The sequence below is a fragment of the Empidonax traillii genome, unplaced genomic scaffold (genome assembly GCF_003031625.1).
Source record: "Empidonax traillii isolate 1590-97213 ecotype Southwest subspecies unplaced genomic scaffold, ASM303162v1 scaffold188:size807701, whole genome shotgun sequence".
Lineage (NCBI taxonomy): Eukaryota > Metazoa > Chordata > Aves > Passeriformes > Tyrannidae > Empidonax > Empidonax traillii.
This window is the reverse complement of record NW_020955381.1, coordinates 298,718-311,896: the sequence shown is the minus strand read 5'-3', so window position 1 is coordinate 311,896 and position 13,179 is coordinate 298,718. Positions and strand designations below refer to the sequence as shown.

The window sequence follows — 13,179 nt, the reverse complement described above, 5'->3', positions numbered from 1 at the left end:
CTTTTTTTTTCTTCCTCTTTTTCCTTTGGGGTCACACTGCTGAGGCTGCCTTGTGCTCTCCACAGCTGGATCAATGCTTCTGTCTGCCACTGTTAGAAGTCCACCATCCCCTCCCCTTCACAGGCGCACAGCTATCCCCATCTGCCCCCCACTCCAATTCTCCAGCCTCCTGCTGAACCTCTGGCCTGAATTTTGAACAAGGGCTGTTATTTCAGAGCCTTTGGCTCTGTAATGGAATTAGAGGCTGGATGCCTTGAGCTCCAGAGCCGCTGTGGTGCCCACCAGGCTAAAGAATTTTAGCTGTCCCCTAGTCTAACTGTGTATTATTACAGCCAAGGGGAAAAAACAAACCAAAACACACTCCAGAGCCCCCTTTGCATCAGGAGAAGAAACAAGTGTGCAGCTTTGTGATACTGTTTTCTCTGTATCACAGGTTTTGTCAGAAATGTTCTTCATGACAGGGAAAAACCAGAGAGGATTGCAGCTTTTATTTTGCTGGTGTTTTTTTTATTTTTTTTTTTTTATTTTTTTTTTTTTATTTAAACCCTACTTTTTATCTTTTACATTTGTCAGTAGACTTGACTGGAAACAACAACAAGAAACAACACTCAGAAGTGCTGCTTGTTATCATAGTTTTTAAAACTTCAGTTTCTGTCTTTAGATCTGGATGGAAATAAACCTCACCACGCAGACTCCTGTTTATTCTCTGACTCCTGTTCTCATGCAGCACATGCTATATTATATAGTACAAATAAGCCGTATCGTATATAATCTCATAACACTGTTCCTACTAAATAGTCTGTGTAGTGTAAGCTTTATTATAGTTCATTATTATACTTCATTATGTATCATTATTTAATGTATGTTGCTAATGACATTTATTAGACAAACAGTGTAGGATAATTCTTATGTGCATATGATATTATCCTTACATATATACTGATATAACGATATACAGGAGTAGAACACAGAATATTATAGCATAGGGATTATAAACTACATGATATAGACTGTCCTGTTGTGTGCAAATGTATCACCTAAGTGACATTTATTCTACATAAAAGACCATGACTGTGTTAGAGTATGTGCAGTTACACACTGACTACCAAATAGTATATAGTTTGTTATTTATAATATGTGGTCTAAAACACAGTATTGGTAGTAGATTGCTGGTATATATTATCTCCATATTAGATGGTAGCTGGAGGGTTTAGTTTACATAATATATGATACAGTGCATGTAAATATTTACTTTATAGTGCAGCTTTTACCTGTATTTACACAGTGTGTAAACCCAAATTTTATCTAGTCCATTTTCTGTACAGTACACAGTTTAATCAAATCAGATATAGTCCATGTACAGTGCGTAATAATATACATTATATGGTCTGAAATACATTAACTACACATCACCTGACATATAGTGTACAGTAATTACAGAATACATACAGTATATCAGTACATACTTACTAAATCATGCCTTTCAAACTAATTGTCATACATATGTATCCATCTAAATCCATAAAAGCAGAAGGCCAGAGATGAGGGTGTGGGAGGATGAGAGGATGGACCCGGGTCAAAGCTTGATCTGGATCCCTCCCAAGACAAGGCACCCTCCTTGTGGTGCCTGAAATGACCTGAGGACTGTGTAAAAGCACTGTACCACCTGCTCTGGCACAGAGACAGCACTTTGGGTCACTTTTGACCACTTAGAAGTCAAACCACTCCCCATCCATTTGACTGGGGGAAAGAGGTAATTTGCCTTTCCTCAGCACCTGGCCTCTGCAAGTTCCCTTTCCTGTGGAAAAAAAAAAAAATAAACACACACCCTGCTCTGGCGTGGAAGTGCTGTGAGTCACATAATAGAGAAGGTTTTAATTTCAGAGTGCCCTTTGGTTTACCTCTGGGTTTGTGGGTCTCTGCTGCTTGTTTCCCCTGTCTTGTGATTTAATCTGTCCTTCTGTTTCCACTTTTATTTCAAAACTAATTTCCTGACTTGCTAAAACGTGTCGGGATAAAATTAAAAAAAAAAAAAAAAATTAAAAATTGAAGTATAGGTTTCCTTTACTTGAAGTTGTCTCTAAGGACACTTCTAGAAAGCAGGTGCTTGGCAGTTGGTGTGAAATGAGTAGGAGTTGGAAGGACATGGCACAGACCAAGGTTGTTCTCACTGGATTTGGTCTCCTCGCCATTTTCCATGAGAGCTCATATTACCTACAGACCATTTCTAAGGTGCAGAGGGGGCTTTTCTTAACTCTGAACACCATTTCTCTCTGGTGAAAGACAAACTTGATCGGGGTGGCATTGTTTAGAGGTGAGAGGTGTCCAGTGCTCTTCTACCAAGGAGAGGGTGATGCTCAACAGGTTTAAACTGGAGGAAAAACTCACTCGAGTGAGAAGTGCCCCCTAAGCCAAGAGCCTTGAGCTGCCACCAGATGGAGCAGCCTTCCCAAGTACCTCCTCCACCAGATGTGTTTTCATCAGGAGTCTTTTTCCAACCCCTTTTTTTTTTTCTTCTAAAGGAATTCATTACGATAAATGTTTTATCAGTGAATTCTGAAGGAATTAATAGTGATTTGCCATTTACTTTAAGGGGTTGCTGATAATTCTAGTGGAATGAGAAATTAGGGTATTTAAATGTCTCTGGACAATTTTAGTTCAGTTAAAAAAAAAGCAAAAGAGAAAAGCCCAGCCCCAAAACTCATTAAAATCCCAAGGCACAATTTTCACCTTATAAGGCAGACCAAGGTCATAATGACCCCCTTTGGAAGCTGCTGCGTGAGGGGAGGTTGAGGGGAGGAATCAAAGCCAACATAAAGCATGCACATAACCCTCCAAGGAGGTTCACATGGATATCCTAAAAGGTAACCCAATTCCTCTTGGAGAGTATTGCCCAGAAGCTGAGTAGGAATCTTAGTAACTGGGCCTCTGTTTCTGTAAACTTGGAGTGACATCCAGTGTTATCAGCTCCACAAAAGACTTTTCCAGGCCCAAACCTACCACTCTGACACCTTCCCATCCAAATCTGACCAGCAGACTCATCCATTCTTTGCCTCATCCACATCATGTGGACAAGCACCCATCTCTGCAAGAGTCTGAGCAGCCTCAAACATGTGCCCTCCTTCATCCTCCAAACCCATGGGGGTTTTCCTCTTGACCTTGTGCTAGTCAAAAAGGCTGGGATGGACAGTACTTTCTCCTAGCTGAGAGAGGAATTTATTTTTCTGCTGTTAAATATACACACCTTTGCAGCAGAAACAGGCCCCAGTGTGGGGAAAGTAGGCACCTCCTCTGCTGTACAGTTCTGGAGATACAGTGAAAGCAGAGCTGAAGAGTGAATAGATGATGTGTCACAGCTATTGCTGGTATTTCTCAGGTTGGCTTGCTGCTACTAAGTTATATTTCAGAAAGGGACTCCATTTGTCGGAGAGCTTTGAACCCACAGAGCCTGTCCCCCTGCTTCAGTTATTGACAACTAAATCCTCGGCCTTGGATCATAGTAAGGCAGGGCCAGTACACAGATTTTCATGTATACTGGTGTCATGCGAAGAAAAAAGCCGCCTTTGTGATTTTTGTAGTAGTTTCTACCTACCCGTTTTTGAAATTAGTGGTGGCAGAAAGAGCAAATAACATCCAGCATGCACAGTTCTCTGTTATACCTGTGGATTCCATGTTGTGGAATATTTTTTGACAGATGCCCAGATTTAATCCTGTGAGAGGTTTTGTAAAATCTTTGGGGCAGCAATGGGACCAACCACGAGACCTTTTCCCCTCTGAGCCGCAAAATCCCCCTTCTCACCTTTTGGTGACGTTGTCCAAAAAACTCCCTTGCCTGAAGAGATCCTGGCTCTCATGGGACTCCCCCATGAGGTGAATGATAAATTTAAATGAGGATCCGGCTGCACACACTGCACATCCAAACCAAAATGTCCTTCACTGACAACCGAAATGACCGCTGCTCCAACGCAGTGAGGAGGGAATAAACACAGGAGCGGCATCACCTCGTCTTCAGGACAAGCTTTATTAACGTTTTGCTTTAACATGGTGGTATGAAGGCATCAGTTCTTTAAGTTTTCCAACGCATGGCACAGACAAAAGGAAAAGTAACAAGACTCAGACAAATTCAGCATGTAAATGACAGAGTAACAGAAAAGGCATGTGCTAACCCGTATAGCTGCTAGACCATCTATTAGAAGACATTTTGCAAGCAACAGTCTACGTTTCTTTGCATTTAAGTAAAAACATACTTTTTTTTGGTCAAGAAAATTACCTTTTTTAATTTTTACATTTTTTTTAAACTTTATATTATATCACAAATGTCAGGGTAAGGCAAATCCTGGATGAATCATATGATAAAAATCCCTATTCCCCGAGAAAATAGATCCACATACTCTGTTACAGTTTGTAATTTTAAAAGCAAAGCTGGCATGCACTGCATATAGAGAAAACTTTTTTTTTTTTTTAATATAATTTCATTCAAGTGCCTAAAGCAGAACAGTGTTAATTCACAGAGAGGCTTTCTCAGTGCTTTACAGAAAGACTGACAATTAGCTGCAGTGAATGTGTGACCCATTATTACAGACTATGTCTCAAGCATCGCCTTTGGATGTCTGCATGAAAGCAAACCCATTCATCACGGGAGCAGTCACCAGCCCGAGGAATATCGTGTCTAATGGTAGGGATGAGCGCTTTCAGACACAGGAGAAACAACGATCAAGCAGAGCCTCGCGCTTTGAATGCAAACATCAGCACCCAAGGGCTGCTACTCCCTTTACACCGCCTATCGCAAGCGCATTTTGGATTTAAACCAAAATCCTTGACATGAATCCCAGTGGGGTGATTCTCCATCTGATGCTTGCTCTTCTACAGAACCAGCTCCCTGCCTTTCTGCAGCTCCAGCAAGAACAACAGAGGGGCACGGGTGCAGCCTTGACTATTGTCGCAGCTCAGAACTCACACTGCCAAACTACGCTCACTTTATGAGTTATGAAAATCTCCAACAATTCAAACCAAAACCCACACGAAGAAAGACAGACAGAGACATGGCTGCAAATTGTCCAGTAAGGACTTAACCAATTCCTATGTTTCCTTGCTTTACACTTCACGCTTTGCCGCCACATCCTTGGGCAAAGGGTTTGTGGTTTCAAAGACTCACTGCTGTTTGAGGACCAAGGTTAAATGAATAGCACAATGAATTACTGTCAGGGGTTAGAGAGTGTCTAATGCCATGCATCTTTGCAGTTAATTTTTTTCTTTAACTACCAGTCAAGTCTTCACAAGGCATTTAAGGAGTCTTTGTCTCCTTCTGAACCATCACACCTCAACAGCCAGCCTCCTGTGGAGCCTCTTCCTTTGGCTCCCATGCTAAAGATGAGGCTGGCAATGGAAGAGGGACATCTGCTAGGTGGCTAACGGCAGCTAATGCCCCTGTTAATGTTGCCCATGGGCAAGCACAACGGAAACAGGTACAGAACTATATTCAGGGGTCTGGATACTCTTTTGACTGAAGTTACCGCAGTTAGACCATCCTCCCGAGGTGTTCATCCCCTTCTGACCCTCCTATTATGACAGCCTGTTTCAATCAAAATGATCCAGGATGGAAAATACACAGAAACACACAGGATGGATGTGCACCACGTAGAGGTACTGCCCGCAAGGCCTCCCACCGCAAGACTGATGAAAACCAGGAGAAGGAACCACAAGAAAAAAAAAAAAGGTCCATGTCCCAAAAGATGCGTTCTGTGAAGCACGACCCCAGGGATGGGAAAGAAAAGCAGCAGAGGCACCTCAAAGGGAACAAGGAATCACTTCAAGGGTGCTCGGAAAGAACAAGGGCCAGAGTTAGCAAATTTAGGTAAACTTAGCAAGATTATCAACCCAATTCAGAGGCTTCCATCAGCTCATTTGCTCCTTCCACAATCGATCACACTCAGAGTTATGTACCCACTGATCTCCAGGACAACCAGGTGATGAAGAAGCTCCTTGAGCTCCTCTCTGGTGCCAGTGACAAACCAGGGGGTGAACAAACCCCTGTAGCCAGCACACAGAGATACTCTTCTGATTCCACCTCAATCAAACATGCTGGGGGCCCACAGACAGGGAGAAATAGGGGGCTGCCTTTCAAGGGCCTGTACTCTGCTGGTGAAATCTGGGGCTTTTCCTGTTTTCCTTTCTAACCCTTGTTTCTCCTTGACACCCTTTTGAATTAACAGCAGCCACCAAGTACCAAAGCCTATGTTGGTGTGTTGGGGCCACACTTGACTCACTATTACACCAGCACATGGTTTATCATCAAAACTACTCTAGCTGGCATGAACCTAGATCACAGGAGGATAGAGATACATCTTACCTTGTTTACTACTTTATTTTCCCTTTTTATTGGCCGTATTTTAAATACTTACTTTGGGATTCACACATATTTTGGGTGAAGGAAAAAAAAAAGCACAGAATCAGTTATTTTGCTCAAAATTATCAAATTAGAATCAACTACTTTGCTCAAAATGATCAAATTATTCTTAGCAGCATTTTAAAATACAGTTTGTAGCCCTGGACACGGGTTGTGTGCTCTTCCATCCGGTGTATTGTCCGTCAGTTTTGGTTACAGCACGGTTGGGAAATGTATGTGCAACCCTTTCGTTAGTTTTCTACAAATTTCAGCGCAGCATTTGCTGGCAGAACAATTGACATATGGTGAGACATTCTTATCCAAATAACTCTTAATTGCTTTAAAAAAAAAAAAAAAAAGAAAATCATGCATATGCAGTGGAAAATCTAATGAGGGCTCACACAAGGTACAGTGTGAAGCTTTTAAAGCTCAGAGCTGTATTTAAAGATGCCTTGAATGAAGAGTGTCTACAGGCTTGAGGAAATGTCTGTTGCCTACCTGTACCCAAAGGTCATATTTATGGCCCTGGTTTCGGGGCGTGCAGAACTAAGTGGAAAAAAAAAAAGCAGGACAGATTTGGGGTGCCGGCAATTTGAGGCCACATGTGCTATTCACATGTAGGGACATGTCACAGCATAGGCAGATCATGGGAAAGAAGATAAAGATGCTAGAAAAGGGGTGGGCCTAGCAACAGGCTACTGATGATATGATGCAGGAGGAAAAGAGACCCAATATAAGACAGGGACTCACAGCTCAGAAGAAACTGTTGTAATTGCAAGGATAACTGCAAAACATTGTTAGAACTGGGAAGTTATGATTCTTTCCAACAGGCTTACAGAACAAAATGCAATGAAGAACAAAGAGAAATTAAAGCAAAGAGTCATTCCCCCAAAGCTCCCTCCCTCCCAACCCGCGGAGCATCTCTGTGTGCTCTTTTCTGCCAAGAATGATGCTGTAGGATGTCAGCGCCTGCCCGTCGCGTTTCCTCGGGTCTCTCCTCTCCTGCATCCTTCCTTTGCCACAGCAGAGAGAAAAGAAGAGGAAAAAAGGCAAAATTTCAAATGTCTGCATAGAACCCAGGTCTCATCTTTCCAGCACAGATGCCTGCAGCTTCTCTTTCTGTCACGTGTGTACGTGTCACATGGCTTATATATAACAACTAGTATTATTTAATAACTGTATTGATTGTGCTTACCAGAGTTTCTTGGTTTTCCACAGCACCTTGGTACTCAGCTTGATACCACAACCCCTCCCCCAGCTCTGGTGGGTGCTTTGGTGCTAAAAACAACACATTACAATGCTCAGCATAGTAAGCAAAGGGATCTCCTTGGCTCCAAAAGACCCTTGTGAGATGCTCTGAAGTTTAACAGGTTGATCAATCCTCCCTGGGGACCCGCTCCTTGTAATTAAAACCGTGGCAGTGATTGATAGAGAACTGCAATGAATTCAGTGGCTGCTTCTAATCCTGTGCATCCCACTACAATGCTAGGAGAGACATGGTGCGCTCTGGTTTGGGTCCCTTTGCTTCAGAAAGGTGCCTGCAGAGCCAGGTCTTGCAGTGGAATTAAAGAGATTTATCAGTTGATTGCTAATTTGCGAGCAAAAATTACTCCAGCCCCAAACATTCACAGATACTCATTTCCATGGGAAAATGCAGCATAAAACACAGACTTCGCTGTAAAAATCATCAAACACATTTTTTTAAACTGAGGAAGGGTATTAACCTTTCCTTGTATTTTGAACAGTGAGGATTTCATTAGTTCCTCTTCTTTTTTTTTTTTGATTGAACAACACATAACCAGAAGCTAGAGGAGGCAAGGATGAGTTGTGGATGCTGTATTTTAATGGTGAGGGTGCATTCTATTTTTCCTTCAGTAGTTTTTACCAGGGACCTCATCAGGGCTATTTGTCACTCTGACAGAATGGCAGTACACTGCCTATATGCTGACAAGGACCAAGAGCCAGGCTCAGTAGTAAGACCTTGTATTTCAGATCTCTGTGATTTAAATCTCTGTGAACGGCTGCTGTCGTTGCAGAGCCTCTATATTTGCTCTTGTGCTACATGAAACCCCATTACAAGTGTAAATAGAGCATCTTGCTATCGATGATATTGGTATTTCTTGATACCCCTGCAGCAAAGGAAGCAAAGTGCACTAAAAATTAGTTCTGAGGGAGAAACAGCAAATGCTTCTTTTAACAGGGGATGAGCCTCGGACATTTTTCTTCCCACCAAATTATTCATTTTTGTCTGGGGACAACACTGTTAATGCCTGTGACAGACTCTGCCTCAACAACCACCACTGCCTGCTCCAGCCACAGCACTATCATTTAGTGCACAAAGACCAAAAAAAAAGCTCTGAATGGCAGCACAGCTCCTTTCTGCTGCAGCTCTCTGACTCTGCCTTGTTTTTCAGCGGTACTGCTACAAGTGACGTTAGGGCACGTTAGAGAGCCAAGGGCAACAAACCCCTGGTGACGTGAACCTGTTGTTCCCAGAATACAGCTCGTACAGGACTGAGCTCGCTTCCAACCAGTATAAATTGCCTGTCATTTTCCTAAGCAATGCCAGAAACGGTTCGCTCAGTTACTCTTCTGTTCCTTATCGCAGCGCTGTCTTGCCTTCTGATGATCTAGGACCGTGCACTGTCTAAATCCATTACAGATGCAGACTGCTACTATAATATTTACTTGACAAATCAAGTCTGCTGGGTATCTTCTTTTTTTGATGTAATATGGGCCATATTAGACAATTTCTTTTCCTTCGTGTTCCGTCTTACTATTTTTTTATTTTTATTTTTTATTTTTGGTAAATTGTAAAGCAGGTTTTCTAACAGAAACTGACTGGAAAACAGGGGAGGAAAAATAGTCATGAAGGTCTTACCTGTTACTTAAGCTTTCCGCTCTGTTTCCATAGGATCATTTATATTTTCAACTTGACTATTCATTTCAGCTGAAAACAAAACAAGATGGTCATCAAACTCTATTCATGATATTTAAGTTTAACACAGCTCAGGATCTCCAGGACTCTGTCTCTATAGGTCATAGGCAGAGATTCAGGTATTGCCAAAGGGTGATTTAGAGTTTTGCTGGCCTAAGTGGTCTCGCCCCTCTGGTTCAATTATCCACAGGCTTCTGACAAAGCTCCTGGCAGGACTTGGGGCTGAGCCACAGGCCCATAATGAATCATAGACTAATATAGGGTGGAAAAGACCTTTAAGATCATTGAGTCCAATCATAAACCTAACACTGCCAAGTCCCACTAGACCACGTGCCTAAACTGCAGCAGTCAGTCTGAGACTCTTCATGTTCTATCAGCTACAGAGATGCTGCTTCCAGATGTTCTTGAACTGCAAATTTGCTGAAAGATTCAGAGGCGACACCACTACACATAACAGTTTGCTATGTACTATCCATTTACAAAAACAACCTTATTCTCATTTAAAATTACTACAAAAGTGAAAAATAATTTAAATAGGAGGCTAAAACTCATTTCACTGTGACCTTTGTAAAAAATATCATCTAAACTATGGCAGGTGTGATTGGTCATATTTAAGCTAAACATAAATACCTCAGCACCCACATTTTTAAGATTAGTATCTGGTATTTGTTCTGCAGTGAATTTGAATGAAGCTATTATATTAAGACCTTTTTTTCTTTCTTTAACCTTGCTTTGCGTTGTGCTATCAACTGCAGATTATGAGCCATTTGACATGGGTGACAGCGAAAAACCTCAGACCTGAGTGGGAGATTTGGAAACTAAGGGAAGATGGGAAAGGGGAGGGGAAAAAAAGCCAAAAATCAATAATGATGCTACTTCCAGCCAGGCAGCACGATCTCTTTGCCGAATCAATAACATGTCAATACACCTGTTAGGGTTTTGATGAATTATTTGTAAATTATTCATCATCCATATGCAGAACAGATAATGTAATGGATTCCTGGATGTATGTGATGAATAATAAGAAAAGTATCTGCTCCTGATTACGGAGCTCTGATGCACATTGCAAAGTTGTGTTCTTTACCCACATTTGCATAGCAAAGACAGGATGCTTAATAAAAAAAGTCACCGAGGGAAGGCTGCTCCACACTGACAACAGCAGTCTCTCCCAGCCTCATTATGCTGGCCAGCTTCACTGGTTGGCTTGGCTGAAAATACCATCAGCCTTCACTCATGTTTTACAGAGACCTCCTGCAAGATAAATCTGGATTTGAAACTTGTGGTTAGACTCTCTCAGCACCCCAGATAAGCCTTTTCCTATGTATTTGTGACTCAGCTCTGCTCTTGGCATCAGCTCTGGTAGGGACAGGGAGATCTGATGGAAGGATAACATTCTTCAGACCACTGAGTGAACCCCAACAACAGATGTCACTATGAGGTCACCTACACAATCCTCTCTATTTAGCTGAATAATGCACAACAGTGAAGCACATATTGCAAAAGCAGGCAGAAGAGCTGACACCAGGTATGGTGGGGATGTGACTCACGGCTCTTGGTGTCTCCCAGCACAAGGTGGTGTCAGAATGGCATCATTAGCCCTGGGAGCAGTGCACCCAACCACATCCCAATCGAAAACTGGCCTTCTCCCAGCTAAAGAAGGCTTTTAGAGGTGTTAAACTGCTAATCTGCTTTAGCAGTCTTGTGGCACCTCCCATAATATGCTACATCAACCAGCAACTCAGCAGCGCACATCGAGTTCAAGGAGGTGCACATCTCCTAAATTCAGTTTTACCTGCACCTCCTTCTGCACCTTCACAGAGGGCTTTTTGTGCCAGAAATTGACATCTCCCTGCAGTGGAAATGGACATTCCCTGTCTGCTTTCACTTAAATTGTGGCTTGTTGGGGGCCAAAATTAGCAGCTCTCAAATGACGACCAGGGAGGGGTCTCCCCCGGAAAACCAAGTTCCCCGCAAGAGGAGAAGAAATAACCCAGCAAATAGTTCCCATCCATCACAGCGCTGCAGTCACTGCTGACCTGGGGGATGTGCGCTGGCAGTGCAGCATCCCTCCTCGTCCCAGCAGGAAAGCTACGTGCTTAAAGGTCAGATAGCCAGGAGTCACAGCACAGCATCTAAGTGGAGAAGACAGGCAAAGGGGAGACTGGAGAGCCAAGTTCAGAGCTGTCTGCGAGAGACCGAGTGCATTTCCCCACCCCAGGATATTATGCTGTAGAGCTGGATGGCACAAAACATCCAGATATTGCTGTCTTGATTTGAACAGGAGCTTGGTCAGACTCTTCCTTGCAAACACAGCCTATTCCTTCAGCCACTTCCTAAACAATGCATCTCCCTTGCATCCACATAGTTATAGCACACTCAGCTGTAACTCCGGATTTCTAGAAAGAAAACCATCAGCCTCGACCCACTTGCACCTCTTTACTTGGTAGATAACTTGTTTCTGGGATATTACATCAACACCATAAATAAAAGCATGAGGGTGTTAGCTGTTGAGATGGTGCTTTTAGATAACTTTGGTGAATCACGTGGAGGTGAAGTTGCTGACAGTGCATTCAACGGCACAAGCTTTTAAAAAAAAATAGGGAATTTCAGGCTTGACACTGCCCTCATCTTTTCTTTTTATTCTGTTGGGTCAGTCAGTTGGGATGCAGTTTTCCACAGGCTGGAAATAAAAAAGGTGAATGAGCAATCCCATTGTGAAAGGAGTGAAGAGTTTGATCTGCCTAGTACCGCCTGGAAGTGAACAACTACCTTAGTAATCTCCACAGCTCTAGTGGCAAAAATAAAAAGAAAAAAAAAATAGAAATAATAAAAAAAGGCTACTGGCAGGGAAATACCACCTAGGAAACCAATCACCAAAATTGGCATTTGTCATCATTACAAAATACTAATCAGCAAATCTGTCCTGGGTACGAGAAATTTAATATCCAGAGGTCTTTGCTTTGGTGGTCGATTGGAAGCTGCAAGGAGAAACCTGTATCTGTACCCATGTCCCTATCCTCCTTGCACACACCCCCTCTGACAGCTTTCCTGATGGAGAATCACGCCCAGCTTTCAAATAATAGTCATTTCTGAAATGTATCACTATCACGGCCCTGCCCACCGGATGAACCAATATCGAGATCCACCCAAGCTGTCTAAACTCTCTGCTTTTCTGAAGCATTTTTTTGCTGTGCCATGGTACATGAAATTAAACCACGAGAGCTGGGCTGCCAAGGGCGGCCCGGTGATAGAGGCTTGTGCTTTCAGCTGTGAAGCGTTGAGCTCTTCTGGGGCGGAATGAAGGGGACCAGAGAAAAAACAGGCAATTTACATAAAAATTACTGTCAAAGGGAATGAGTTTGATCTTTCCTCTGTTCTTCTTTAAAACACGCAATATATGCCCACAAGAAAAAAACACCCTGTAATATAATCCTAATAGCAACTTCAGCTGTATAGAAACAAAGACTTGCCTGACTAGAGAAGTACTTTTCTGCAGCCTTAGCAAACACCCTTTTCCTGTCCTTTCATATGACTTAGAAAGTTCAAAGAGAAGGAAGTTATGAGTCACATGTGGAAGACCATACAAGATAAGGAAGATCTGAAAAAGAGAAACCTATCAAGATCCTCATTTCAGAAGCTGCCACCTGATCCAGCTGTGCTTTGCTACAGCACACGTTAAAACAGCCAGGAGATCGTTTTTCTTTCCAGCCAGAAATCCCTTTAGAGATTCCTTTGGTAAATTTGGAATTGTTTTCACAAAGTAACCTGGACTACTGCAGGGATTCACAATTTAAGTATTTTAATGTGACTATGACTTTTTACTTTGTTTGTTCAAAGGATGAGGAGAGAAGGCTGC

General features: G+C 42.5%; 1 protein-coding gene across 1 annotated transcript in view; it reads right to left on the bottom strand.

Annotated features, from left to right (window-relative positions):
• Window positions 1-4,004: 4,004 nt before the first annotated feature.
• Window positions 4,005-13,179, bottom strand: part of LOC114058799 (ADP-ribose glycohydrolase MACROD2-like) — a 152,332-nt gene continuing 143,157 nt past the window's right edge. The window contains exons 11-12 of the mRNA XM_027886506.1: window positions 9,267-9,335; window positions 4,005-7,398 (exon numbers count right to left, since the gene is read on the bottom strand). Of these exons, the coding sequence (XP_027742307.1) occupies window positions 9,274-9,335 (62 nt within the window). The 3' untranslated portion in view covers window positions 4,005-7,398; window positions 9,267-9,273. The remainder of the gene's footprint in view (window positions 7,399-9,266; window positions 9,336-13,179) is intronic.